The 26,333-nt window shown below is 39.2% G+C and overlaps 1 protein-coding gene across 1 annotated transcript; it reads left to right on the top strand.

Moving 5' to 3' along the window:
- Positions 1-164: 164 nt before the first annotated feature.
- nup210 (nucleoporin 210) lies at positions 165-26,333 on the top strand. The gene is made up of 40 exons (XM_062427936.1): positions 165-811; positions 1,748-1,887; positions 3,547-3,678; positions 4,308-4,404; positions 4,655-4,805; positions 5,210-5,342; positions 5,608-5,766; positions 5,901-5,969; positions 6,063-6,169; positions 6,569-6,709; positions 6,840-6,977; positions 7,230-7,385; positions 9,093-9,291; positions 9,700-9,845; positions 10,849-11,067; positions 11,271-11,444; positions 11,788-11,980; positions 12,298-12,404; positions 12,651-12,755; positions 13,294-13,395; positions 13,931-14,059; positions 14,319-14,446; positions 14,532-14,667; positions 14,778-14,840; positions 15,324-15,503; positions 15,600-15,680; positions 15,816-15,947; positions 16,231-16,389; positions 16,792-16,883; positions 17,061-17,235; positions 17,693-17,868; positions 19,408-19,628; positions 19,969-20,105; positions 20,934-21,048; positions 21,244-21,390; positions 22,418-22,668; positions 22,809-23,013; positions 23,905-24,024; positions 24,404-24,478; positions 25,085-26,333. The coding sequence occupies exons 1-39, from the start codon at positions 648-650 to the stop codon at positions 24,430-24,432; spliced, it is 5,508 nt and encodes a 1,835-aa protein (XP_062283920.1). The 5' UTR covers positions 165-647; the 3' UTR covers positions 24,433-24,478; positions 25,085-26,333.

The following is a 26,333-nucleotide window of genomic DNA, read 5'->3' on the forward strand; positions in this document are numbered from 1 at the left end:
ATAAAGGTTAAAAAAAATTATAAATTAATAAATAAATAAAGTTGAAATGACACTGTGTCTTTAATAAACAGCGTCATCGCCCCTGCTGTGCTTCCTTGTCTGTGACGTTTTCTCACTCCCGGCATGCACGCTGGAAAATCCAATGGCGGGTATTTGTACGAGACATGCGTAATATGAGCCATCGTTTGTTAATTATAGGCGTTAATGTTAGTCACTGAAATTAAAAATTGAGACTAGCCGTGCGTTTCGCCGTATTTTCGAGGATAAAAGAAGCGAATAGTCTGAGGACCAGAGGACATTGTTACTGTTATACTATTATCACGAGGCTCTGCTTACTGACACTAACCGAAACTGAGCCCCGGAAGGCTGTGAGTGAGTGAGTGTGTGTCTGTCTGTCTGTCTGTGTGTGTGTTTGTGTGTGTGTGTGTGTGTGTGTGTGTGTGTGTGTGAGTGAGTGAGTGAGTGAGTGAGTGAGTGTGTGTGTGTTTGAGTTGAGAAATAGCTTCAATAGTGATGTTAGCTCAGCCCTCTGAGATCTGCAACTAATTCTAAAACTAATGCACTAACAGCTTTCTTAATGGGACGGAAGAAGTTAAGCTAGGACAGAAACTTTGCGTCCATTCATTTCATCAATCTTCTCAGCGGCAATGATCTCGTTAAGATTATCAGTGTTGCTATGGCTATCATTGATAATAACCGATAATCAAGTTAGCTGTACCTCCAGACTAAATATACCAAAAGTGTTGCTACCACTTGCCAGAAGTACAAGGATTAACTTCACATTGGAAACTACTGAAGGCTGCTACAGATGGTGAGTGCGTGGGATATAAAGTCTGCCTGATTAAACCTAAGCAGAAGCATGCTTTATAAACTAGTGTCATATTTCAAAGGGCATGTGAGGCCACATGGACGCAACTGTACTGTGTAGACTGTAGTTAGGCAGTGTCTGGGGGCAATAAAACAGCTGAAACCTTTGAAGTAAGTCAAAGCTCCAGCAACACTTATGGTATAGGAGAACTTAATTAATATTAGTATCTGTTTTTATTCATATTAGTATTGATATCTGTTAATAAAGTTATTCTATGCTACAAGTGTTGCTGGAGCGTTGACTGTCTTCAGACCTTTTTTCCTTCTCCATGCACCTTGGAAGTAGGTGGAGTTGTGCCAGAAGCCTCCACCCTGTTTCTAAAACCTTAGGAGACAGTGATTTCTGCATGTTACTTCAACTTTTTCCAAATCGGAAAATGTTATTCCCCATAAAATATTTCATTCAATGATAAACAAGTTAAAGATAAATTCTTACAGTGGCAAGCAAAGATATGTATGGCTACTAGAGCCAGACCGATATATCAGTCAATTGATATTATTGGCTGATATTGGCCTGTAACAGATATATCAGTATCAGTGTTAATACCGCCTGATATGTGCTGATATTTTTTGTATATTTAATCCTTTTTCCTTATTCAAGTTTAATATACACATATTTAATTCCCAGTGAAGTTTACAGTTTCAGTACACTGGTGTAGTTTTGTGAAAAAAAAAGTTACTTTTTAGTTTTATAAAAAGTTACTTTAAAATAACGCAGCCTCCATTCTTTGTCACAAGTGTTTGGTAACCACATTTGGGGAACAAAAGCGTGTTTATGTATATATTCTGTGTATATATAACATTATCGGTCAGGCTCTAACGGCTACTACGTACTTACAGTTTTGTATTTGGCCTGTTTATTCTGGTCTTATCCCTACAGGTTTTCCACCAGGCCAGAGGTTGCAAGCATCCAAGCTCTGGATGAAGAGAGAGGCAAAGGCTGCTCCAAGAGTGCTGTTCTACAGGCTCTCTCCACCCAGCCGTCCAGACTCACCAGCATCATTCTGGCAGAAGATGTTGGTAAGTACAGTGATATGCTTTAAAAGTGTCTCATTCAAATGCGGTTCCGTTTATTGGATTTAGGACGTGAATCCATTTATACTTTAGGTTGTGTGTGTGTGTGTGTGTGTGTGTGTGTGTGTGTGTGTGTGTGTGTGTGTGTGTGTGTGTGTGTGTGTGTTTTAATATGAGGAGAATGATACAGGCCTCGACATTTATTATTGTGATGTTCAACTTCAACCTCTCTGGAGATTTTGCAAATGTATTAGCATTAAAGCGTGCTTTTGATGACTGCCCAAAAGTTTTGCATACAGATGCACCGAAATATGTACGGGCATGCAAATGCATCATGAAAAACCGGAACACCTGGAATAGTAGCGTTGGTTTCCAACAGCAGGAAACACCTGGAAAATGAGAGAAGGTAGAATACCCTGGAAACTGTTTTGTCCCGCATAATTATCGTCACACTTGGTTTTATGTTTAGCTCAGAATTAATTACACCTGTACTAAGATAGCTGTGGGGGCTGTAGGAGCAGATGCCATTCAAATAGTGATTACGTTGGGAGACTGTTTCTATAATGAATATCATGAGGTTACAGTGCTCCATGAATTAATTTCTCGATTAACCCCGCTACACATGTACGTTAGGTAAATAAGGCAGCTTGTACATGCACCCCACAAGTATTTGATTGGTATAAGACACGGTTTGCACATCATCCTTTTGTGGAGCATTCAGTTGATTTTTCATCTGGAAAACTGCACAATTTCCTTCATGATGAGGAGCATTAGTACTCAAAGTTATGAAACTCCTAGAGCTTTTGTTCTCATTCGCCATGCGGTGCTTTATCATTCATATATATATGATAAAAGGCAGTTTATGGTTTGTCACATTGCTCTAGCTTGTTAAGTGTTCTGATTTCACATAGATTTATGGCAGAATATATACGTCATAAAGTGCACCCTTTTGAGTATCGTGTGATAGGAGTCTGTTATACCAACTGTATGCCATTAAAATCCCCTTGAAAATAATCTGAAAAGAATGGGGGCACTGAAATGTGCACTCTAAGCAATTTAAAAGTTCAAAATGCAGGTGATACAGAAATGTCTTCAGAATATAAGTTCATACAAAGCGTCATTCTGTTGCACAACACTTTGTCTGCTTGTCATCTGTCGTCTATTGCGCGGTTATTGTCGTGGATGAGTGGCAGTTTGAAGCATTTGCTTTGTAATAAAACAAATTTTAAAAATCAGACACATTGGCCCTTTTTCATATGTCTCAAATGTCTCTCTCAAAAAACAAAACAAATAAAACCCACTTAATAACAGGGGAAAGACTATCTGTTCAGACCATAGTCACTGACTTTGAATGTGGTCTAATTCGCTCAAGCTGTTTGGGGTTAACCAAAACATAATCTGATATAATCTATCACTCATAAAACAGCTCCCTTAGCAGACTAGGAAAACCACAGTGTTTGCTGGCAGAAGCACTGGATACTTTAGAGATTTCAATCTGCATAGTCATTTCCATACACAGTATACTTTGCGCCTCTGTGTTACCATACCTTTTAAAACACCAAGCCAATTATTTCTGAGCTTCTCCTTGAATGTCCAAAACTGGGTTACGGTACAGTATGTGTGGTGTATTTAATGTCTCCCCCCCTCTCTCTCTTCCACTTGCAGTTACAGGGCAGGTACTACGCTGTGATGCCATTGTGGATATCATCAGTGAGATCCAGATTGAGTCCACCACAAGAGAGCTACATCTTGAGGACTCACCGCTTGCACTCAGAATTCATGCACTGGACTCTGAAGGTCTCATTTACTGGTTTATCACAAGTTAACAGTTAACTTGATTCTCATTATAAACCACTGGCGTTACTGATAATAGTCCCTAAAGACTATTAAGAATAATTTACACTGTCCAACAATTCTTGTATTATGAGTCTATATACAGTATGCTACAGTATTTTATATAAAGAGTTCATGTCATACTGTTTTTTTGCTGCTTTAAAGATTTCTTACAGTGACTGAGCTGGCTCTAGGCAGGGTTTTCTTTCCCCTCAGGCAGTTACTGTGAGGTGGCTGTGTTTGTTCTGTTAGAGTGGTCCCATTTAAGGCAGATGCACTTAGGTTAATGAGCTGTAGCTACAGTCTGATTCTTTCTGATGATGGCCCCAGGGTCTGGTATTTTGTTTTTGTTTGCTCTGGCCTAAAAGCAGATTTTAGATTCCTCAGAAGGAGTAGATTGCAAAAGAACGAGAGTGTACTGTAATGAAAATGCCTATTGGTTTTGTTCTAGCTAATTCGATTGCCAGGAGCTTTCAAACAATTGTGCTCATCTTCTAATATATTCTTCAGTATAGTGACATAAGATCTTAGATTTAGGGTTTGTGGTTTAAAGAAGTAGCAAGTCTGACTCATGTCCTGTTTTTATGTTACAGGAAACACCTTCAGCACCCTCGCTGGTCTAGTGTTTGACTGGACCTTAGTGAAAGATGTAGATGTGAATGGATTCTCTGATTCTTACAATTCATTACGGTAGGCCTCCCTGTGTTAGTACTCTGCTCAAAGTCCCCTGAGCTGTCTGCTATCTGATAGCAAACTAAAAGTAAATATGGAGATAATTACACAATTTAAGTTGATATGCTGTCCTTATTCAGTGATTCTGTTGTTTTGCCAAATTATTATAATCTTTGCATGTTGTCTCTTGGTTTCTCTTCCTCTGAGAAATGATCATAATTGAGGTCAGATGCAAGGTTTGAGTTTTGTCCCTTTTCCTCTCCTCAAGGGTAATGAAGTTCTCTGAGTCCACATACAAACCCCCTGGATACATATCTGAAATGGAGCGTGTTGGGAAACAGGGTGATATTATTTTGGTTTCTGGACTGAAAACAGGACATGCTAAATTGAAGGCCAAAATACAAGAGTCATTGTATAAGGTAAGCTGCAATAGCTAAGATATATTTCTACTTCAAGACTATTCTGGACTAACTTTAAAAGGTGTTAAATCAGAGGAGAAAAAATAAACTCTGCTTATATTGTGTCCTTTGTGATGGCTAATATCTTGAGATAAAGACCTCTTTAAAAAGCAAATAGTACTGATCGTAAAGTTGTATTTCTGTCTTGTCAAATACTTTGTTGCCCACTTTTTTTGTCATCCAGCAGTTATTTTCCCACAAAGAGCAAAGAAGATTTAGTTTTAGTAATAATTTATTTCTGCATTCTGCTTCCACATTTTTTTGGATTGATTTGTAGCCTCACACTGCAGCCAGTTCAGTCTGGTTAAGTGAAGCAGGAAGCTCAAGCTGAGTTATTCTTAAAAGTTATGATATCTGTGCCACAGGATGTGGGTGCAGCGGAGGTGAGGCTGCTGATTTTGGAGAACATAATGCTGAGTCCTGCGCATGACGTCTACTTGTTGGCGGGAACTTCCATCCGATACAAAGTCCTGAAGATAAAACAGGGCACGATCACAGGTCTGACTCTGTTCGGTCATTTTACTGTGACCACAGCTGTTGTGCTGTTTTTGTAGTTTTATTTAGCACAGTAGCACTACACATTAGCTCCATAATGTTCAACCATCAGTTAACTACCTGAAATGGAAATAAAAATGTTTGGTTGAGTCTATGATGTTGCTTAGAGATTAGCGTGTGTCATTTCCTTCCTTTTAGTTTCAAATCTCTGTGTGGTGCAGAAATGCCGGCTCCTAAGCTAATTTGTGTTTGTCTTTCGTTTGTCAAGAGCTCTCTATGCCCTGCGATCAGTATGAGCTGCACCTCCAGAACAGTGTGGTTGGACCTAATGGAAATACAGAAATTATTGTAGCCAGTCTGGATCAAAACATCTCCACGGTCACAGCAATTCAACTGGGACACATCAATGTGGTGCTGGACCATAAGAGTATCCTTCTGAAAAATTGTACTTTGCCATGACTTCTTCAACTGTTGTTTATATCAAGTCTAATACAATTAAATGTATAACTGTAATTGTCAATAAGTGTGCCTGATTTAATTTCCTTAGCAGCTTCTGTTTAGGCCTTCGAATGCAAGGAATCTCTCGCCTCCCCAACAGCACTTTGCATGTGGTTGAACCAGGTTACCTAGGTCAGTCTCTTGCTCTTACTACTAAAAATACAATGAAAAACATTTCATGATGTCAGTGGTAAACAATCTGTTGATCTGTGTTCTGTTGTTTAGGTTTTAAAATTCATCCAGGAGACAGCTGGGCTCTCGAAACAGGCAGAGTGTATGATATCGGCATTGAAGTATTCGATAAATCCGGCAACAAAATCTACCTCTCTGATGTGAGTATGCTTCAGTAAAATGACTAGCATTGTAGACTTTACGTTTTCCTATTTTGACAGTGATTGTGGAAGTCGAACATTATGTTCTTGTAAAATTAAGTCAGTTATTTCACATTTCATCATAAAAGAAAGATTTTAGTAACTTTTAATGCAATGTAGCCAGAAACACTTCTGAGGGGCATTAGAGTAGAGAGGTTTAGTGCATGCTGAGCCTTCCTGCACTGTCGTTTGAGTTTTATTAGCCAATATTTCAAACCAGTGGTGAGAAAATGCTGACCCTTGAATCTTTGAAATTATGGACAAATCTAAATACACATGATACATATGCTATTTATATATCTATATGTATATTAATACATAGACAGTAGTTTAATTTTCTGGTTTATTTTGATTTGGCAGAATGTCCGTATTGGCACCGGTTTTCCTTCGGAGTACTTCGAAATCCTGGAGTCTTCTCTGAATGGATCATATCATCGTGTCAAAGCGCTCAAAGAAGGCCTAACTCTCATCAATGCTACCCTGAAAGCTGTTGTGGTTGAAGTGAGTTTAAATGCAACTTCTTAATTGTTCATTTGAGCTGGAGCATCATTATTGCATTAACCTTCTGCACCTTTCTGTCAGTACAGTATAGAGAGCTTGAACATTTCCTGTGGCCTCTGCTGTGTTTCAGAATGGAGAGGTCCATGCACTCGCCAACCCAGTCCACAATGAACAGGATGTGGAAATCTATAACCCTATAGTTCTTAGTCCAAGTATTCTCACATTTCCATGGCAGCCCAAGGTTGGAGCTTATCAGTACACAATAAAGGTAATTATTCTTTATTATAGAATGCATGAGAAACTTTGTGGTTGAATGGCTTTGGCTTTGAATCGGTCATAGGGCACAAGTGTCGAGCATATGACACCCTTTGAATGAGTTTGTACCAATTACTCCTGTTCATACTTTGCCAAAAAACTCTGCATTAAGGTCATTTTACCACTGAGTCTGGATGTAAGTTAAAAAATAAGAGTTGTTATTCTGTTGGACATCATGATTCCTGTTCTCTCATGCTTGTGACAGGCCACAGGAGGGAGTGGAAATTTCAGCTGGTCTTCATCGAATACAGCTGTAGCCACTGTGACGGTGAAAGGAGTGATGACAACAGTCAGTGACATTGGCGTCAGCATAGTTTATGCTCATGATCTCCGCAATCCACTACACTATGGACAGATGAAGGTAAGTTCACATTGGAAAGCTGACACATTGATTTAAAGAAAGCACAACTGTTTCAATGTAAGAATTATGAAGCAATTTACATTTGTGAATTTTTATTTTATTTATTTTTTATTGCAAATGAGTGAACAGGTTGTTATTATAATAATAATAATAAAAATGATAATAATAATACATTTTATTTAAAGGCGCCTTTCTTGGCACTCAAGGACACCGTACAGAGTTACAGAAATTAGAAGTTACAGAAGTTAGTTATGAAACTTTAAAAAATGAGACCTCCCCCGATTGGGTTGGGTATATCAGCATGTTGACTGATATCTGGTGCCATCCAAGTAGGCACACCCTGCAAATATTAGCTCTCCATCAACCACTTCAAGTTTCACAACAAAACACCCCTGCAATGACAGCCACAGTGCGTCTGCACGCAAAGACATCACATGCAATAGTCTTGCTTGCATGCAACAGGATGTTGAGCTCACGTAATGGCCACCAGTATCACTAATGAGAAGGAATTTATGATTGCTACATATTGAGCCTTTAAATTATATTAATATGGGATTTATGGCAAAGGTGATCACCCTGATTACTTTCTTTAATGAATTTATCAGGTTTATAATCGTGATTATAAAACCAGGCATGAGGGGAGGATTAAGACTTTGTAGTAGTTGTGGCTAAAACATTATATGCCATGCATGTTGATTTGTATATTGTGGCAACTGAAGTATTCATCAGGTCTTGTGGTGGACCTTATTTCTTTATTTTAAAGGCCCTGGAAGTCAACTTTCTTGATCAGCTTCTTACTGTGATTAACAAGGTGGTGAACACACACTTTAGCTGAAATGAAACGTTGTGGTTATTTTTCGGTGGCTCTGTCAGAAATGGTGACCTAATGTATTCATGTGCACCAATCACGATTTAGCAGTATTTGAATTAAAAATGTAATGAAAGTTGTCGGGGGGAGGAGGGGTAGTCTGATAATCTTATCAGGCCACTGTCTTTCAAATCTGTTCAAACCACACCCATACAGTCTCGAAGAAGTAGATTAGAGTGTTTTTGAGTGTCAAGCTCCTTATAAATAATAGATTAGAATGGTTTGTTTTCCCAAGTTTTGATTTTAGTTTTGTTTAAATTGTTCAAGTGCTATAAAAGCCCAATGTGCTTTTCCAAGAGCCTCTGTGGAATTTTACTGTGGGCGCTCAACAAGAGCCCTTTGTCTTTTTTTGTTCCTAAAGTAGCTACTGCTTTATTTCTTCAGAGCAGTCCTTCATGCCTAATGCAGGTTTTACACAAAGTGCTTACTTGTTTTCATGGGTTTTTACACCAGAGTATTTTAAAACCAAACATATTGGTCTGCTTTTAGGAACTTAAACAATTTTATGCTCAAATTCGGAAGAGCACAAACAACCCCCAAACAACTTTGGGTCTGTAATTTCTTCTTTACTTTGCTTGTTGCTGCATTTTTTTAGGTTCACCCTGCTTCTTCCATTTTCCATTTTTATTGTGTTGTTAGTTGGGGGGTCATTCAGGACAATTAAAAATGTAACAGATAATTTACAAAGTTAGTCAGTCAGTCATGAAAACATAGAAATGTGCCATCTAATTAACCATAAATGTAATGTTCTATCACAGCTTTGTTGCAGTTTTATAGCTTGAATCTCCCATTTTTACAAAGACTCTTGATACCTCTTTGACAATGTTTTTTTCCTTCAGGTGTATGTTGTTGAGCCTGTGGCGATGGACTTCGCTCCGTGCCCAGTAGAAGCCAGGGTGGGCCACATTCTCGATCTACCCCTCAGGATTTTTGGCCTGCTGGAGGAGGTGGAAAAAGAGCAGGTCATGTTGAGTGACTGCTCCCACTTTGACCTGCAGGTTGAGGAGGGGCACAACGGCATCTTCCAGCTGCTAGATGGTGAGTCCAAGCGACTGGACTAGACTGTGACTGCAATGAATGTTTGTGGCTTATACTAGAATGATAAATTCAGTAGGATACGTACACCTGTACTTAACCAACAGTATTGGCACAATACTGAAGCTGAAGCATTTTTAATTTTAGCTTACAGATTGTCATTACACCCTTTTTATCTCCTGAACAGTTCCCCTGTTTGCAAGATAGACCTTTTTTTCCTTTTGTAATCTTGTATTATTAATTAGAAGAGTAGAGGGTGAGCTGGGACAAATAATAAAACCTCTCTGTACTCTAGTGTGGTGTAAGATGGGAAGATAAATTACTTTGCCTGTGTGAACAATTGTGGCTATTTGTTCATTGTCATATTGCATCTGTTTTGGCTTCCTCCAACCCCTTTTCCTGCTCATCCAGGGAAGCTGGCACCAGGCCAAGATCACTGCAGCGGGGTGAGAGCCAAAGCCCTGGCCCCCGGTTACACCACGCTTTCTGTCAGCTACACCCACGGCAACGTTCACCTCAGTGCCAAGATCACAATTGCTGCTTATCTTCCTCTCACGGTGAGTCCAAAGGTCTCGTCCTTCCAGTTCCTTGCTCATCATGAACTTTGAGACATATGGTTTTGCCCTCTTTTATACATAATGGATATTTCTTAAGGCCTCTAGACTTAATGTTTTACAGCTAATTTTCTTTTGGGTAATTTTTAATTGTTTATTTGACACATTTTCTTCTTGAATGAGCTCAGGGATTTGCAGGGTGTTATCATCTTGAACTTTAGCTGAAGTCTTTGCAGTGATTTTCTTTCATTCTTTCGATTCACCTCAAAGCATCAATTGGCTTTTGTCTTCTAAGAAAACAGACTCTCTTACACACACCCCTGCACATTCACACACACGGTCTCCCCTTACAACCAAGGCAGAAATGCGATGATCAGCTAGTGTTAAATTTCCCCCCTCTCGGGTTTCCTCTGCACTCTATGCATTTTAATTATGCATTATACACTTGCTACGCTGATTTGTTTTCTACGCCTCGGCTCTACTACTGCTCAGGAATGAAATTGACTTCAAATGTTGTGAAAGAATACAAAATTCAGCGGTATGACCAAATCTTCTATCATGAAACATTTAAACACTCCTCAACCACGGAGAGTTATGGTTGTCCTGAATATTACATCCAGGTTATAACATGCTGTTTGATGCCACAATTTTGAGTCTTTTTTTTTTCTCCCCATCATGAGTAGTAGTATTCAAAATTTTGCTGACATATTTGTGATGTTCCTTCACTTGTGTTGCCTTGGCAGCTAAAGATTGACCCAATTTCTTTAGTCTTTGATACTGTGTATTTAAGCATAACATTTCCTCATCTAACTTCCTCTTAACACAAGAATTGTCAAGCTGATTTTAACCCTTTTTTAATTGAAGTATCTTTCCCTTTTGCTTTTTTGCAGACCCACTTTCTGTGTTATTCGATTTTACTCCCCAAAATCTGTTGATCTTCTGTAAAGTGAAAGCCTTTCTTTAGTTACGGTAGAGCTGTTTGAACTTAAACATTTACATTTGGCAGGCCATTGACCCTGTATCTGTGGCGGTGGTGACTCTGGGATCATCTAAAGACATGTTGTTCGAGGGTGGGCCACGGCCTTGGATTTTAGAGCCCTCCAAGTTCTTCTGCAGCTTGCGTGCTGAGGATGAGGCCAGTGTGAGCCTCACTCTGACCAACCCTTCATCTCACAACTATAACCAGCACTGGGTCAGAGCAACATGCAGGACCCTGGGAGAGCAGGTAGGATCTACTGTATTCATAGTTACTCTATTAACAAATTGTGCCTCAAACTAAATAATCATCCTATGAATATTCATGTCACCACTGTGTATACAGGACTTTCCTCACTGAATTATTATGATGGCTGAAAAAAGTCATAGACATACAACTATAGAAATCTGCCATTAGCTTTTTACTGAGTTGTCATTATCGTTCTTTTTCAGGTGCTGGAGGTGACGGTGGGGAACAAGGCTAGTGTGACCAATCCTTACCCTGCTGTGGAGCTGGCAGTGGTGAAGTTTGTATGTGCTCCTCCGTCTCGCCTCACGCTGGTCCCAGTGTATACCAGCCCACGTCTAGACCTGAGCTGTCCACTGCTGCAGCAGAACAAACAAGTGGTATGTGTGTGTGCTTGTGTTTGGTTGACAAGGGTCAACAAGCAGCCCCTTACTGTGTTTAACTGCATGTATTTTTTTTTGTAATAGAGGTACAGTAGGGTCCAAAGTCTGAGACCACTTTCCCATTCAAATGAATCTTTGTTCAAAAAAGACATCCATTGTTAAAGAAAGCAATTACTATCTTACAAAAGGATTACTGTAAAAAAACAAAAAAGAAATTATAGTCGCTGTTAGATTATTAAAACTACCTTTATCTTAGTGATAACAATGATAAATAATGTTTTGCCATAATGAAAACATAATGTTTGAAAAATGATTTCATCATGTAAAAACACTTTTCTAGGTACCTGTTTCAAATTACCGTAACCCCATTTTGGACCTGGCTGCTTTTGATCAACAAGGAAGAAAGTTTGACAACTTTAGCTCCCTGAGCATATTGTGGGAATCCACCAAGGAGTCCCTGGCCAGTATCGAACCCACAATGCCCATGGAGCTTCAGCTGTTAGAGGATGGCAACAAACAGATGAAACTTCACGGTACAACTCTTCAACTTGCCTTAAACCTTTTGTTGATGGGTTGTGTTTTGTTTTGTTGTTAAGATAGTGGGCGGTTGGCCTAGCTTTTCTCTTCTGTTTAGACATTTGGAAGGTAATTAGGAAAAAACAGGAGAGAAAAATCTGGCAGAATGTAAATCTTACACAGCAGAGGCAGAAAGAATGATCTCTTTGCCTTTTACTTGGAATACATTCTTGTTGTGTTTTCCTTTGTTTCTATAGATTAATGATGGCAAAAAGTATTGATTACTGTTGGTGTAATCTTTTTTTGTTTGTTTAAATTTTGTCATCTATGGCAGGACGTCAGACAGTTCTTGTACACCATCAGACGGGGATTGCTGCCATTAAAGTGACAGCTCTTGGTTACCAAATTTCACATCTCGAAGCAGCCCAAGTTCCCAGTCCAGTAAGTGCAAACAATGGCTCAACCAATAATAAAAAAAAATTAACTTCCTCTCAAAAAGCAGAAGCAGCTGTGTTAAGTAGTGTGTTTTTCATTTCACTTTCAAATTGTGCCAATAATGATTGCCATCATACCTGCGCGATTAGTCTCAGCTCTATGTGGAAATACGAGCATGTTTTCTGTTGACATATTTACATTTTTTTCCATAGCACTTATTCTGTTTCAACTCTTCTTCTTCACTCTGGACAGTATGACCCCTTGACCCCAGTCTCAGCCACTCTTGAACTCCTGTTGGTTGAAGATGTGAAAGTTTCTCCTGATACAGTAACCATATACAACCATCCAGATGTGCGGGTAAGAGACACATTTATCAGTGTGGTGGTCTCACATGCAATTTACTGACAAATACTGTCGTTTGATGGCTCGTTTTACTCGAAAAAGTATTGTTAAATTTGATATTTAAGGATTTAATTTGTATAAAAGCATTTTTTTAAAATCTTCACTGCAAATAAAAATAAAAGGAAAATGAAATTAATTTCTTTATTTATACAACTGATATAAATGTTAATAATCTTGCCTAAGATTCCTTGGCAACATGAATGTCTTGCACTATTCCCTCAGTGGGCCTCCCTCTCTTAATCCTGTGTGATATAGGAGCAGTGTTTAGCAGGTGTGGGGTTAAGTAACATCTAGTGACCTGTTTAAGAGGATTTTGGGTATGAGTATGGTCAGAGGTCCCCTTTAATGTTACATGTAAGACGAGCTGTCTGTCAGAAAAACATGACCGTGAACTGGAACGGTGTCTGAATAACCTCCAAATATGGAATTGTTTTAGTCATATAATCATTTTCAGCATCGTCACAGAGCATTGATTGGATTTTTTGTCTTGCAGGAGAATCTGGCCCTGCAAGAGGGTTCAGGGCACTTTTTTGTCAATACCAGTGTTAGCGGGATAGCAGACGTGGTGTTCCAGGATGGCCAAGGAACAGCTCAGGTAAGAAGGAACATCTGGACTATGTTTGTGACTAGGACTACTTAAGGAGAATACACAGTTGTGATGACTGAGTCATTCCATTACAACTCACCTAGGACCTCCCAGTTCATGTCTTGGATTTTCTTGAAAAACAATCATGTGAAAACTTCTGATACATTCATACGTCCTTAAAAAATCATATAGCTCTACTCTAAACACTTTTCAGTTTTTCAGTTTCAAATTATCCCTTCGGTTTCTTGGGTGTTCAGTAGAAATTTCAACCCAATCCACTGCAAAATACACGATTGGTGAGGCCTAAAATACACATTGCAAAAATTATGCAATTTAGCTCCAAGGCCCAAACTTCTAAAAAAAGGATTTGGAGTAGAGCTATAGGACTTTACAAGGTCCCATGAGTTGGCATGGAATCACCCTATAGTTAGTTCCTTAGTCGAATGGTGTACACGAATGATCAAAAATGCTCAAGTAAATGCATAGAATTGAGATTTATTCCATTGAAAAGATCTCTTTTGATTTGCTGTGTGTTTGTGCCCAGGTTACTCCGGTGCGCCCGGGTGTGGTGAAGGTGATGGTTCACGATCTTTGTCTGGCATTTCCAGCACCTGCCGAAGCCACAGTACACGTTTCTGACATCCTGGAGGTCTACGTGAGAGTGGTTGACAAGGTCAGTTTCAAGCCCCATAATCCCTCAACATGGAGGAGGGTCCAGGCACTGCTTGACTTGATGATATCAGCTATCAGTACCACACATTTCTTAAATGCCTCACTGCCTCACATCTAAGCACTGAATATGGTTGTCGTCTTTTGGCTTTTTCCTTCCCATTTTTCATGAAATTCAGCCTGTCTTGAATTACTGTGATTAGGTTGTCCCTCCCTGTGAACCAAAATGATTTCCCTAATCATGTCATTCACATGGATTACAGGTGGAGATTGGCAAATCTGTGAAAGCTTATGTCAGAGTCTTGGATGATAACAAGAAGCCGTTCCCTGCCAGCTATTTTAAATTCATGAATCTAAAACTCAAGGCTGCTTCTGCAATAGTCTCTCTAAAGTAAGTAATGTGAAACTTTTTGTCTACATTGAATACGTGAGAACATGCAAGGCTTTATGTAAATTTCTAAACGTCTCCTCTGCAGACATTTATCGGAGTCCACAGAACACGATACTGCAGTTTTCCTGGTGAAAGGTGCCACAATTGGTCAGACCACTCTGTCAGCTGTTGTTGTTGACAAAAATGGCAAAAAAATTGCATCTGCCCCTCAACAAATTGAGGTATAATTTTTGAAATTTAATGAATTTTGAAAGTGTCAGATATAATTGTGACTCTTGCATATGTTACACATGCTGTGCAAAATAGGTAACTTTCTTGTTGTCATTTTAAGGTATTTCCACCATTCAAACTCATCCCAGGAAGAATGACTCTGTTAATTGGAGCAATGATGCAGGTATGTGAAATATTGATGCTTGGGCTCTGCCTAGAAACAGCTGGCCTCAGTATATCTTGCCAAAAGAGTTCATCTGGTCTTCAGTCTTCTAAAAGAGCCCTCTGCCAGGACCCTTCTGGAAGATGACGTTATCCTAATTGCTCTTGGTTTAAGCATCCAGCTCCCCTTTCATTTGGCTCAACGCAGGCTCTAATTAGAATGCAGTTACAATCTATCCAAGAAGCCTCCTAATTGCTGAACATTAAACTCTGTAATATACACACACCACACATTATTTATGTTGGATCTTCATTTTTTTCCTAATCTTGAGTAGTTTAATACACAAAGGATAATGGCTTTCAGCAAATTACTGTCAGACTCTGTATTAATCAAAGATATTGACTAAAACGTCAGTGTTGTCAAGATCACTCAAGTAAGAGTGATACTCATGTTTTTTTCATCTTTTCCTGTTCCTTCCCTTTTCATTCCTGCTGCCATTTATAGATCACATCTGAGGGGGGCCCTCAGCCTCAATCCAACATCCTTTTTTCCATTTCCAATGAGGAGATCGCCTCTGTTAACAGCATTGGTCACGTCAGAGGTGTTACTGTCGGTAATGTCACTGTGACTGGACTGGTACAAGCTGTTGATGCTGAGACTGGGAAGCTAGTTGTTGTGTCTCAGGTAAATATATATATATATGTATATGTAGAGGTTGTGATTTAATGGATAGCTTGCTCACCGTTTACAGATAAGAGGCTTACTCTTTTCTGTCCTTAGGATCAAGTGGAAGTTGAGGTTGTGCATTTGTTGGGCATTCGAATCAGAGCGCCTATCACTAGGATGAAGACAGGGACACAGGTATGTTGCTTACCACAAAATTAACACCACCAACATTACTGTTTATGCATTACTTCACTTAACAGGCAAAAAATAGTCACTAAGAGTGATATTATTCTTACTGATTGCCTTGATTCATCTTGTTTCCTTTTCTAGATGCCTGTATATGTGATGGGACTCACCAATAGTCAAACCCCCTTCTCCTTTGGCAATGCTGTACCTGGTCTGACCTTCCACTGGTCCACCACCAAGAGAGACATCCTGGATGTTGAGTCAAGACATGTTGAGGTACCCTGCACTCAGGGCTTTTGCTCTTAGATTTGATAATACGTGCAGTTTCTGTGATTGAACCATCCCTATTTTTGGCTCTTGTTGCCCCTTAGATCTTTTTATCAGATTGATAAGATGTGCTGTCCCTGCATTACAGTATGATTTAAAAACCAGCATCTGCCTTGTCTCTACTTCCCTGTCAACTTCTGCCTTGTCCCTGCTTCCTCATCACTGTTGCCTTTTTATTTGATTTGCTGCTGCTATTTTTGCCATTCTCATAATGGGTGGCTGTCTTCTTCAGGCTAGCGTGGAGCTCCAGTCAGAGCACAACTTTGGCATGAGGATATCTGGAAAGACAAGAGGGCGGACAGGGCTCAAAGTGGTGCTCAGAGTTAGTGACCCCATGGCTGGACAGCTAGTGGACAATCTGCAGGAGCTCACAGATGAGATTCAGATCCAGGTACAACTCTCATTCTGGGGATACGCCTAAAAAAAGCATGGCTATAAACATCTGTGTGTCCTGGAAATCAATGTAATATACTATTTTAAATGTATGGACATATTTGATAAAGACCCCTATTTATAGACTACTTTGCTTATAATTTTCATTTTTTTTATCATGTCCCGCTGCTGCCTCTCCAAAATAGAGGAAGTTGATGTTAAAGGCAGCAGAGCACTGAAGTTGCTGAGCATTGGATATCTGAAGCTGTTAACTTCAAGTGATAAAGACTGCAGATTAGTTGGAGCTGAATGCATCCAGCTTCAAGCTGCATTAAACTATGACATGTCAGTAGAACCAAAACATCAAAGAATGATTAAAGCCCTCTGATAATTGGAGTCTCAACATTTTGCTTTGATCAAGGTCTATGACAAGCTGCACATGCTTAATCCCGAAGTAGAGGCTGGGGAGATACTGATGGCTCCGAACTCAGCCCTGAAACTCCAAACTAACAGGTGAGTTACAAGTGCCATCAGAGTGTTTTTTTCTCTTTTGGCCTCCATAAAACTCTACTCTAAATGCACATGCATTTGAAAAAGTGTATTTTTCCCAGAAATGTGGCAGAATGGAAAAATAACAGGGTACCTAACTCAAAGCACTTTGGCGTGATTGTGTTTTTCAATGTGCAATAGGGATGGTGTTGGTGCACTCTCCTACCGGATGCTGGATTTTCCTGACCAGGTTGTTATCGCTCAAGTAGATGATAAGGGCCTCCTATTCTCTAGCTCTCTCACTGGAATCTCTTCTCTGCTGATCACCTCGCAAGAGACCTTTGGTGTCAATCAAACTCTCATCCTCGCTGTGAAGGTCAGTTTGAGAGCCACTGCATGAAAAGGGTTACAGGTTCATGGTTTTAAAAGCAGTATTCTTCAGATATTGACAGTGAAATCCATCACTGAATACTGGATTATTATACAGCAATTTGTGATTAGAAGAGTTATAGAGGATGTTAGTTCAACCAATTTGTCCACACTACTCTACGTCAAGGAATGGGAATGGTTAAATGTGAAGCAGTGTTTGGCCCTAAGAAGAATTCACAAGGGATATTCTGCTCTCATACATTTTCTTTGTATAATATATTCAGCATGTCAAATAGTCAACTAGGAATCAATTATTCTGAATCATGAGATACGTGAACATTGTTACATCTCCTACTGGTTAATGTTTGGCCACCCTGTGATGTAGTACTGACCCTTGAAATGACAGCAGGCATTGTTCTTGTGGTTAATGAGTGCAACACTGGTTTTTTCTCTCCATTCTTCAGGTGGTGCCTATGTCTTATGTGCGCTTCAGTACCAGTCCAGCGCTCTACACACACACCAGAGAGAACCTGAAAGCCTTCCCACTGGGCATAGTGATCACCTTCACTGTCCACTTTCACTCCAGCACCGGAGAGGCCCTACACAGCTCCAACTCCCAGCTCACGTTTTCCACTAACAGGTCGATCACCTCAACAACTTACAGGGGTCCTTATAGGCTCCCCATTATGTTTCAATTGCACAGTGTGGCACAAAAAAGTTACAGAAACATAGTTCATACATTGATAAAAAAGTGCGATTCAATGAGTGAAACATGGCTTCTAGACAGGCAGACGAGGGAAGAGGAGGATATGTTTTGCAGTTTGTTTAGTTCCCCAAGGTTGAAAAGCTATTATCTGGCTGCTCTAGGCTATATATATATATATAGAGCGAGAGTACCAAGGCCTCTCTTTGAGTGGTCCATTTGTGCAAATTCATCCAGCCTTGCATGACCTAATGTCCCCCACTATTTCAAATTCTTCCAAACATGTCAGTTCAAGTCACATACTACTCTTCTTTTACCAACTGAACAGAAAATGTATCAGCTGGCATGTTTTTCCATCATTGTTCTCTACATTGTTGCAGCGTAAGCATTGTAACACAGTATTGATTTTTAGAGCTTGATTTGAATTTATTTCACATTTTATGATATGATAGAAATCCACACAAGATCTCTCCCGAACACAATGTTTTCTGTGCTTAGCCAGTGAAGTGATACACCATGCAATTCCTAAACACGCCAGTAACACTTGACTAATTGTTCAGACTGTGCACATTAATATCTGTACCGTAAACTGAGAGTAGCTGAGGTTATGGAAGAGTTTAATGGCAGGCTGTGCTTAGAGCTCACAACATTAATTTACTGGGCTGTTCCCTCAACCTCATTTCACATGGAGTTGTTTCCACCTGAGTGAGGAGCTAAATTAATGGGAGTGTTGAGCAGGGAGGTGCATTGCTGCACTCCCAACAAGGGACTCCCTGATCTGTCTGCACAGTAAATTGATTTTATTACCTTGTACTCCAGGTGCTGACAGACAATTTTAGGGGGAAAGTATCAAAATCAGGGTGGTAAAGGGCTGATAGTATTGGGACTAAGAGGGCTGGCCTGTGATTAGATCCTGTTGAGTCTCTAAGGAGCCAGTTGGATTTTACTGGTATCTGAATTGGGAGCAGTTGGGCCCTGTTTGTTCAGAACAGATGCTATTAAAATGGAGGCAGAAAGACATTTTTAGGGGGGAAAAATATAAATAAAAACGAATGTAGAAGTATCACAGCTGGAAATAAATCAAACAAGCTTGATTTCTTAAATATTTTTAATAGTATCGGCCCAATTATCACTTTATAGATCTTCCACTACATTTTTCTCACTTGCAGTATATTTGTATTTATGTTGTGTTGTTTTGGAAGAATATCAAGAAACTGTAATGACAATTCAGTCATTTTCTGTTTGCTCATGTTTTTTGTTTTTTTTAATTGCATTTTCTTTACAATGTACAAAAAAAAGTAAATCCTAAAATGTGGCAGAGAAAAAAAAACGAACCAGCACAGTGGTTAATATATTGGTTTATTACAAGTTTAAATTGTCTTGTAGTATCACCTCCATATCACTCACTGATTAGTTTATTACCAATGAAAGGTAATAAATCTATAAAGTAACATGTTTGTTTGTTCTGCCCTACAGAGATGACCTGGTGCAGGTGGGGATTGGGCCTACTAACAATACTTTGACAGTGAGGACAGTCAACGTAGGCCTCACCCTTCTTTCGGTGTTGGACAATGAAAACGCGGGCGTGGCAGACTATGTTTCAATACCTGTGGAGAACGCTATCCACCCTTATGAAAGCCACAGACTGGTGGTGGGAGACGTGATCTGCTTCTCTGCGCATTTCACCAACCAAGATGGTGAGAGCTCTGCGTGTCTTTAAACAACAGATTTACTCTATTATGCGTAAAATCTGAAAATTACTCTTTTGAACAGACAGAATAAAGAAAAGCATTAAAATGTTGGCTTAAGATTTGGCCTTTGATGATGACAGCCTAGTAGTTATGTATTATCTGCTTTTGTGTCCTTCCACAGTATTTATGCAGTATAATTATTTCTTCCTTGTGATTAAGTGGCTTTTAGTACTTCTCTTGGTCCAGGAGATCCCCACATATTTTACCTTGTACATTAGAAGTAGCTTTAGTTTGGCAACGTGAACATATTTTTAAAAATCTGGACATTATGTTCCCTTTTCTGCAGGTGTTCATGGTACTTGGAGCTCTTCTGCTAATGGCGTGCTTCTGATTGATCCTAAAAGTGGCGCCGCTGTAGCCAGAGACGCTGGGACTGCTACTGTGTATTATGACATACCTGGTACATTGAGAACATACAGAGAGGTATGTTATCTTTACATAGCGGCCACTATCTTAGCTGCATTGTTTCACTTGACTAAGTGATAAAGCATGAGGTGTACCCTGTTTTTTTTTTTTTTCTTTTCTTTTCCTGATAGTCATGGCTGTGATGAATGAGCTACAAGAAACACATTGAGTGTCCTAATTATGCAAACAGCACAACGTTTTGGTTTCTTTATTTCCAGTGTTGACACCTCCCCAGAGATTTTGATCTTCTCCATCAGTGCATAATACTGTATCAATTCTTCAGCAATATATCATAATGAGAATAAAAGTACAACATGTGTATCCATCATCACCAACGCAGTGTATCTGCCTGACATGTGTGCATGACATGACTGCCAGTGAGATTCTCATAAATGATGATGGAGCATGGAGAGGATAAATTGGCTCAGTCTCAGAGTGTCACCACCATAGTATATCTAGTCATGATCCTCCCAGCTCATGAGATGAATGTAACCTGCTATTTTATATGAATATTTCTTATTAGTGGAGTGAGCATTGATTGAATTTGGTGAGGGGTATTTTATCTTCAACAGAAAGGTGCTCACTGCTCATAAGCATTTTAATGAAACAAACTGAAGGAAGATATATGTTTTGTTTATCAGTGTGAGAGGAGACATTGACAAAGGAAGCAGTAATCTAATGTTAAACACTCAAACTGTGTTTTAATGAGTTTGTTTCTCTGACAGTCTGATGTGATTGATGCAAACAATTAATTGTGGATGTAAATTATAATGTGAGTATTCTAAACACATACCTGAATCTTCTCAGGGTTTATTGACAGTTTCCTTTCCCTGTTTGCCTCTGTAGGTGATAGTGGAAGCAGCAACAAAAACAGCAGCTATGGCACAGGCTACTCCAATCAGGAATGGCAAAGAAACCAAAGTCCTACTCACTACCAGAGAAAGAGGAACCAACCTCATCGGTACTGAACTGACTCAGTTTTTTGTAAAGCATTAGTTTAGTTCCTTATCTTCTTTGTAACTGTCCTACTGAAAAACTGAAGATGCATACAAATTAATGTTAGAATAAATAATATAACTTTTTAATTGGATAATTTAGGTGTGTAATGAAGCACAAAGATTTTGCGTGTCTTATGATGGTGTGCTTTACCCTGCAGGAACCTGCTCCCCCATCCAGACTGAAGCTATTTCTCAGTTGCAGCCAGAAACTTCTGTCAGCTGCCATCTCAGCTTCACCAGTGAAGTCGTTGATTTTCCTGCTAGTGACGTCTTCAAAACACACACCAGCTTTGACCCCAGCATTGGTAAGGCTGCTCTGAATTCAGACCAGGTATCATACAATGCTTCAAAGGTATCATACAGTGCTTTCACAAAATATTTACACAATGGGTTTTGATGAATAATCATCAGTATTGTGGTTATAACAAGTAAGTAGGTAACTGTAATGCAACCTTTAAAACCAGAAGAAGACAAAATGTATGTCACATCATGATATTATGACATCCAAAATGACAATATTTAGCCTAAATATTGCTATAGTATCGTCATGTTGCCTAGCCCTAGTGAAATATGTTTTCTAACTTATATTGTTTGATTTTGCTCTGACCACCATTTTTGGAGCCACTGATTGAGTTGATTAATATTAGTCAATTAATCTGGGAGTCTGCAGTAGCAGGTTTTACTTTTTAAATGTTACTACCTTTTTCTCTCCTAACTGTCCATACTGATTTTTTTTTTTGACATTCACATCATTTTCTAGATATTAGAAGCATTCAGTTTTTCAGAAATCGAATTCCTTTTAAATTCAACCCTAGGCACAGTGTTTATGCGTATGCTCTACACAAGGAGCAGGAAAATACTGCTTACAAGGGCATAATCAATACCTGCATTGCCCATGGAATGTATTTAGCCGGAACTATAAAAGTTGTCTGGTTGATGTATTGAGCTAAGGAAACTCCCTGTTGCTTGAAAGCACTGGTCTAATTGTGTTTGGGGTTTGGGACTTCACCCCATTTGTTTGCTTATCTCTGAGGGGAATCCACAAGGCTGTAAGCACTCAACTGAATCCCACTGAGGTCTTAATGGGGGCATGTGATTGTAAAAGGACGTTTCCCCACAAAATTATTAGAGATGAGTGGGAAAATATATTGCCTGACATTGAAACCAGAGATCTCACATCCATAATAATTTCCTCTTTTTTTTATTTGTTTAGGCTGTCATCCTCAGAAAGCAGAAATATTAAGCCTCAATGACTTTTTCTCTTTTCCAAAATGCACATATCAGTAATTCATCTTGCCCCTTCTCTTCAACCTCTCTCCATCCTTGCCTCAGGCTTCTACACATGTTCCATGACCTTGCGGCCAAAGACTGACCAGCAGACTCGTATGCTCAGCGTGTCTATGACCAACCTGCTGGTGAAGGCAGGCCTGGAGGGCAGTGCCTTCTCTGGGGAACAGGTCAGCACCCGGCTGCCCATAGAGCCAGGACTTTACATCGACCAGACTGAGCTGCTGCTCTCAAACCTGCACCCATCTGCTGAGCTTACAATCTTTGGCCCAGCTGCTGCCCTGTCCGACATGAAGGCAAGAAACAACATCATTTCTGGTTCAGTTGTAATAAAATGCATCTTTGTTACATTTTGCTGCTATAATGACCCATGTTTCACTGTATATTCTTGTAAGAAAAAAGAGATGCACTTAAATAGACTTTCCCATATTTGTAGGTTATGTCATCCTCTCCTATCATTGCCGTCCACGAGAAGGAGGTAAACCACGGCTTCCCCAGTTACTCAAAGTACAGTGTCAACGCTGTGGACCCTCAGGCAGCAGCTTCTGCTTCTATTTCCATAAGCAGCACTTCCTCTGGCCAGAGCCTCCTCATCCCCGTCTCTTTGATTCACGTGACTGATCCCAACGCCGCCACGCAAGGTCAGTTATCCTTTCAGTGCGAATGACAAGTCACCGTGCCTCAAGCCACAAGGTCAGGCTGCTTTGAGTGTAATGTATGTATTGGGTTACAGGGAAGGTAGTAGGTTTTGTCGCCGATTTATAAAGTCATGTTTTGCAAATTCCAACTAGCACGTAATTTTGTTCTAATTAAAATTAACCCAATCCACATAGCCTCATCCTAAAATACATTGTAAAAGTAACATTTTTTCCTTCATTTCCAATGCCTTCATTGCCTTCACAAGCTAATTTTACTTTAAGGCAGCCAAACAGCCTTAGCTTTACTCACAAGTTTTCCATCTATGAATCCAGAATGCTTCCATGCATTATTACCAGATGGTTTGATTATCTGTTCAGCACAGCTTGCATTAGGAAAAAAAACAACTGTAACTTAATTTTCTGAGGGCAACAGGGCATGCAGTGGGTCAAACAGTATTTTAGGAAAACCACCAAAGGAGTACAGGGCACGGCCTTTTGCATTTACACACTGAGCGTTTTAAATTCAAACCGATGATTACAGATTTAATATTTAAATTTTCATCATATATATTATATATTTGAATAGTAGTTCATGAATTTCCAAAAGCAGCCCTTAGAAGTGGTCATTAAATATAAAAAAGGGAACCTGTCTATTTGACTTTGATTAGTTTAACAACTTAACATGACTCAATAATATTTGTGTCATCTGTATGAAATAAACGCATGGACGAGGCCGATTTTCAATAACAATCCTTCCATAAAGGTTGCACTACCTTCGTAACAAGTGTTGTTATCCCCCAGTGCTGTCACAAATATTTGCTAGCGTTGTATGTTTTCAGGACTTTGAAGAGGTTTTGACAGGCTGTTGTCTAATGCACTTCTCTCTCCCAGCAGCTGTTCCTCCAGTTGCTAACATGGAGGGGGGGCACTCCCTGCATAGCTTTATAAACAGCTACGAGATGATGTTCTTCACCCTGTTTGCGCTGCTAGCTGGCACAGCGATCACCATCATCGGTGGGTCCATTTTTTACGTTTGTTTCTGTCACTTTCTTTCTTTTGTTAAATTGGATTATTTCATGTGTTTGCAGGGTTGTTGTTGTTAAAGTTTTAGTTTTGTCAGTTGTGTTTGTATTTTTTAATGTTTTTCGCTTTTATCGCAACAAAGGCAGCTGAAAGAAATGCTGTATCAGCTCGGTCAGCTTGTCTTTGGTAACATAAGAAATATACCTTTCTTCAAATGTCAAGTATCATACCAATCATTGTTTATGTTCAACTTGAAGCACTTGAAACTTGTGAAGAAATTGTTTTAATTTCCAAGTGTTTCTGTTTTTATTTTTTCACACTGAGCTCTTCCCTGTGACGATGTGATTTTAATGTCTTTCTCCTTTTGCAGTCTTTCACACAGTGTTCTCTCCAAGGTAACAAACCCATCACCCTGCTTACATCCAGACTACACCACCCATCTCAGGTAGGACACAGTCACTGTGACACCTTCCTGCTACAGCTTTTAAGAAAATAAAAATTAAAGCATTCATTTAAAGGGATACACCACAAAATGTCAGTCCAGTATTTCTTTATAGTGGTTCTCTCATCTCATTTTGGTCGACCCCAAAGTGATGCCCTAAATCTGTGATGCCATTAGGCTGTAAAGCTCCAGTGAGAATTAATTAGTAAAGATGTAGGAGGTGTCTGACAACATCCATGACAATTTTCTGGCAGTCAGAATAGATTTTTTGAAGAAATGCTCCCTCTCTCTTCATAAATTAAAGCTCATTTGGATGGAAAGATGAGCAAAAAAGCATTGCATCAGTCCTCAAGTCTCTAATTTATTGTGAATGAAGGTGCTGTGTCATAGTTTCAGGCCTGTGCTCTGGCTGCTACAGTATGTTTTTGAAAGAGATTTATACATCTTACCAATACCCATTAGGCTTTCTAACAGTAACCTTTACATCAAGTGGTATTCCCTTTTTTAAATTCTTCATATTCGTTCAACTTTAACTGCAAGTTCAGCAACTGATCTTCTCCACTCTTGTTTATAATGATTTATTTATTGCTACACTTGGCTCTGTTTCAGGTTTAGACTCTCCAGTAGAGAACTCCTTCAACCATAAGATACCCAAGATTGACCCACACAGAAGCCCCAAGTTGGGTCTTTATTCTGCAGACTAACCGTCCTGATGAAGCCCTCTGTCTGCTCTCTATTCTTAAAAGGGGAACACCACAGGCCATTAACGCATATTGAATGTGCCTCTCTCCCTCAGGATGAATGCTTTGGGGATATGACTACAAAATTTCACTGTTTCACTGTTGGTACAAATGCTCAAAAGAAACTTAATTTTCAGAATAGCAGATCAATTAAGAACTGCAAGATGATAACAGGGCTATTTTCTTTGTGTGTGTGTTTTTGTGTGTGAAAACAGGTTTATATATAGTATATTCTCTATGTTTGTTTGTGGTTTGCGATTGAAAGTTTTATACAAGACCACTCTGTTGTTAACTAAAAGTTTTGAAGAGTGCTTAAAAAACCAAATCCACTAGTTTGTGCTTCTCTAAGACTCCTTTACATATTTGTTTGACATGTATTTGTGTGCTACTTATCATATTTGTCATGTGAAGTTTAGTAACTCAGGATGAACCACATTCTTGTATAACAGAAGGCAGACTTCAGCTTAAAAATGTTGAAAATTATTTTTATGTTGTAGCATTTTGTGTACATTTTTGTCCACTGAAGCCGTCCTCAAAGGTGACGAACCCTTCAAATGTGCAGAATCCTAACCGGGAAAAAGGTTGGCCTTTTTCTTTTTTTGGGCATTTATTTGGGACGTAAACTTCCTCATTAGTCAACATTACTGAGTTTTTGAGCCAAAATACATGCAGCTCCTGTCTTATTCATCAATGTGAAACAGTTAAGGAATGTGAACGTCATTCATTTTTTTAAATCCAGTGTTGTTTCATTGCAAAAGCAATTAAATGTGACTTGGTTTCATTTCTGAAAAATGTAATTTTTCAGTTTGTTTTTACCTGCCCACATTTCCGGGAAGAGATTACTGTAGCACTGTTGAAATGCTGAAACATTAGAGTATGACTTGGATTTAAATGGCACATTTTTGTAATTGAAAAAAATTGTTGATAAGGAATTGTATTTATGTTAGCTAGTGAAAGTCTGTAAGAAGAATGTGTGACGATGAAATGGCTTGTGCTGTTTTTGTGTTAAAGTTTCATAGTCATGCCTTTATAATCATATTGAACAACTCTCAGCACATGTCAGAGAAATGTTTGTTTGCTTGTGTGAATATGCTACTGCCTTTGCTAATTAAAGTTTT

Source organism: Scomber scombrus, chromosome 10 (genome assembly GCF_963691925.1).
Source record: "Scomber scombrus chromosome 10, fScoSco1.1, whole genome shotgun sequence".
NCBI lineage: Eukaryota > Metazoa > Chordata > Actinopteri > Scombriformes > Scombridae > Scomber > Scomber scombrus.

Excerpts from the sequence above, each read along its gene's own strand:
- nup210 (XM_062427936.1), top strand. The coding sequence starts at position 648 with ATGATCTCGTTAAGATTATCAGTGTTGCTATGGCTATCATTGATAATA. Across the intron at positions 6,978-7,229 it reads CTTATCAGTACACAATAAAG|GCCACAGGAGGGAGTGGAAA; the intron begins GTAATTATTCTT and ends TGCTTGTGACAG. Across the intron at positions 21,391-22,417 it reads CAGCTTTGACCCCAGCATTG|GCTTCTACACATGTTCCATG; the intron begins GTAAGGCTGCTC and ends TCCTTGCCTCAG.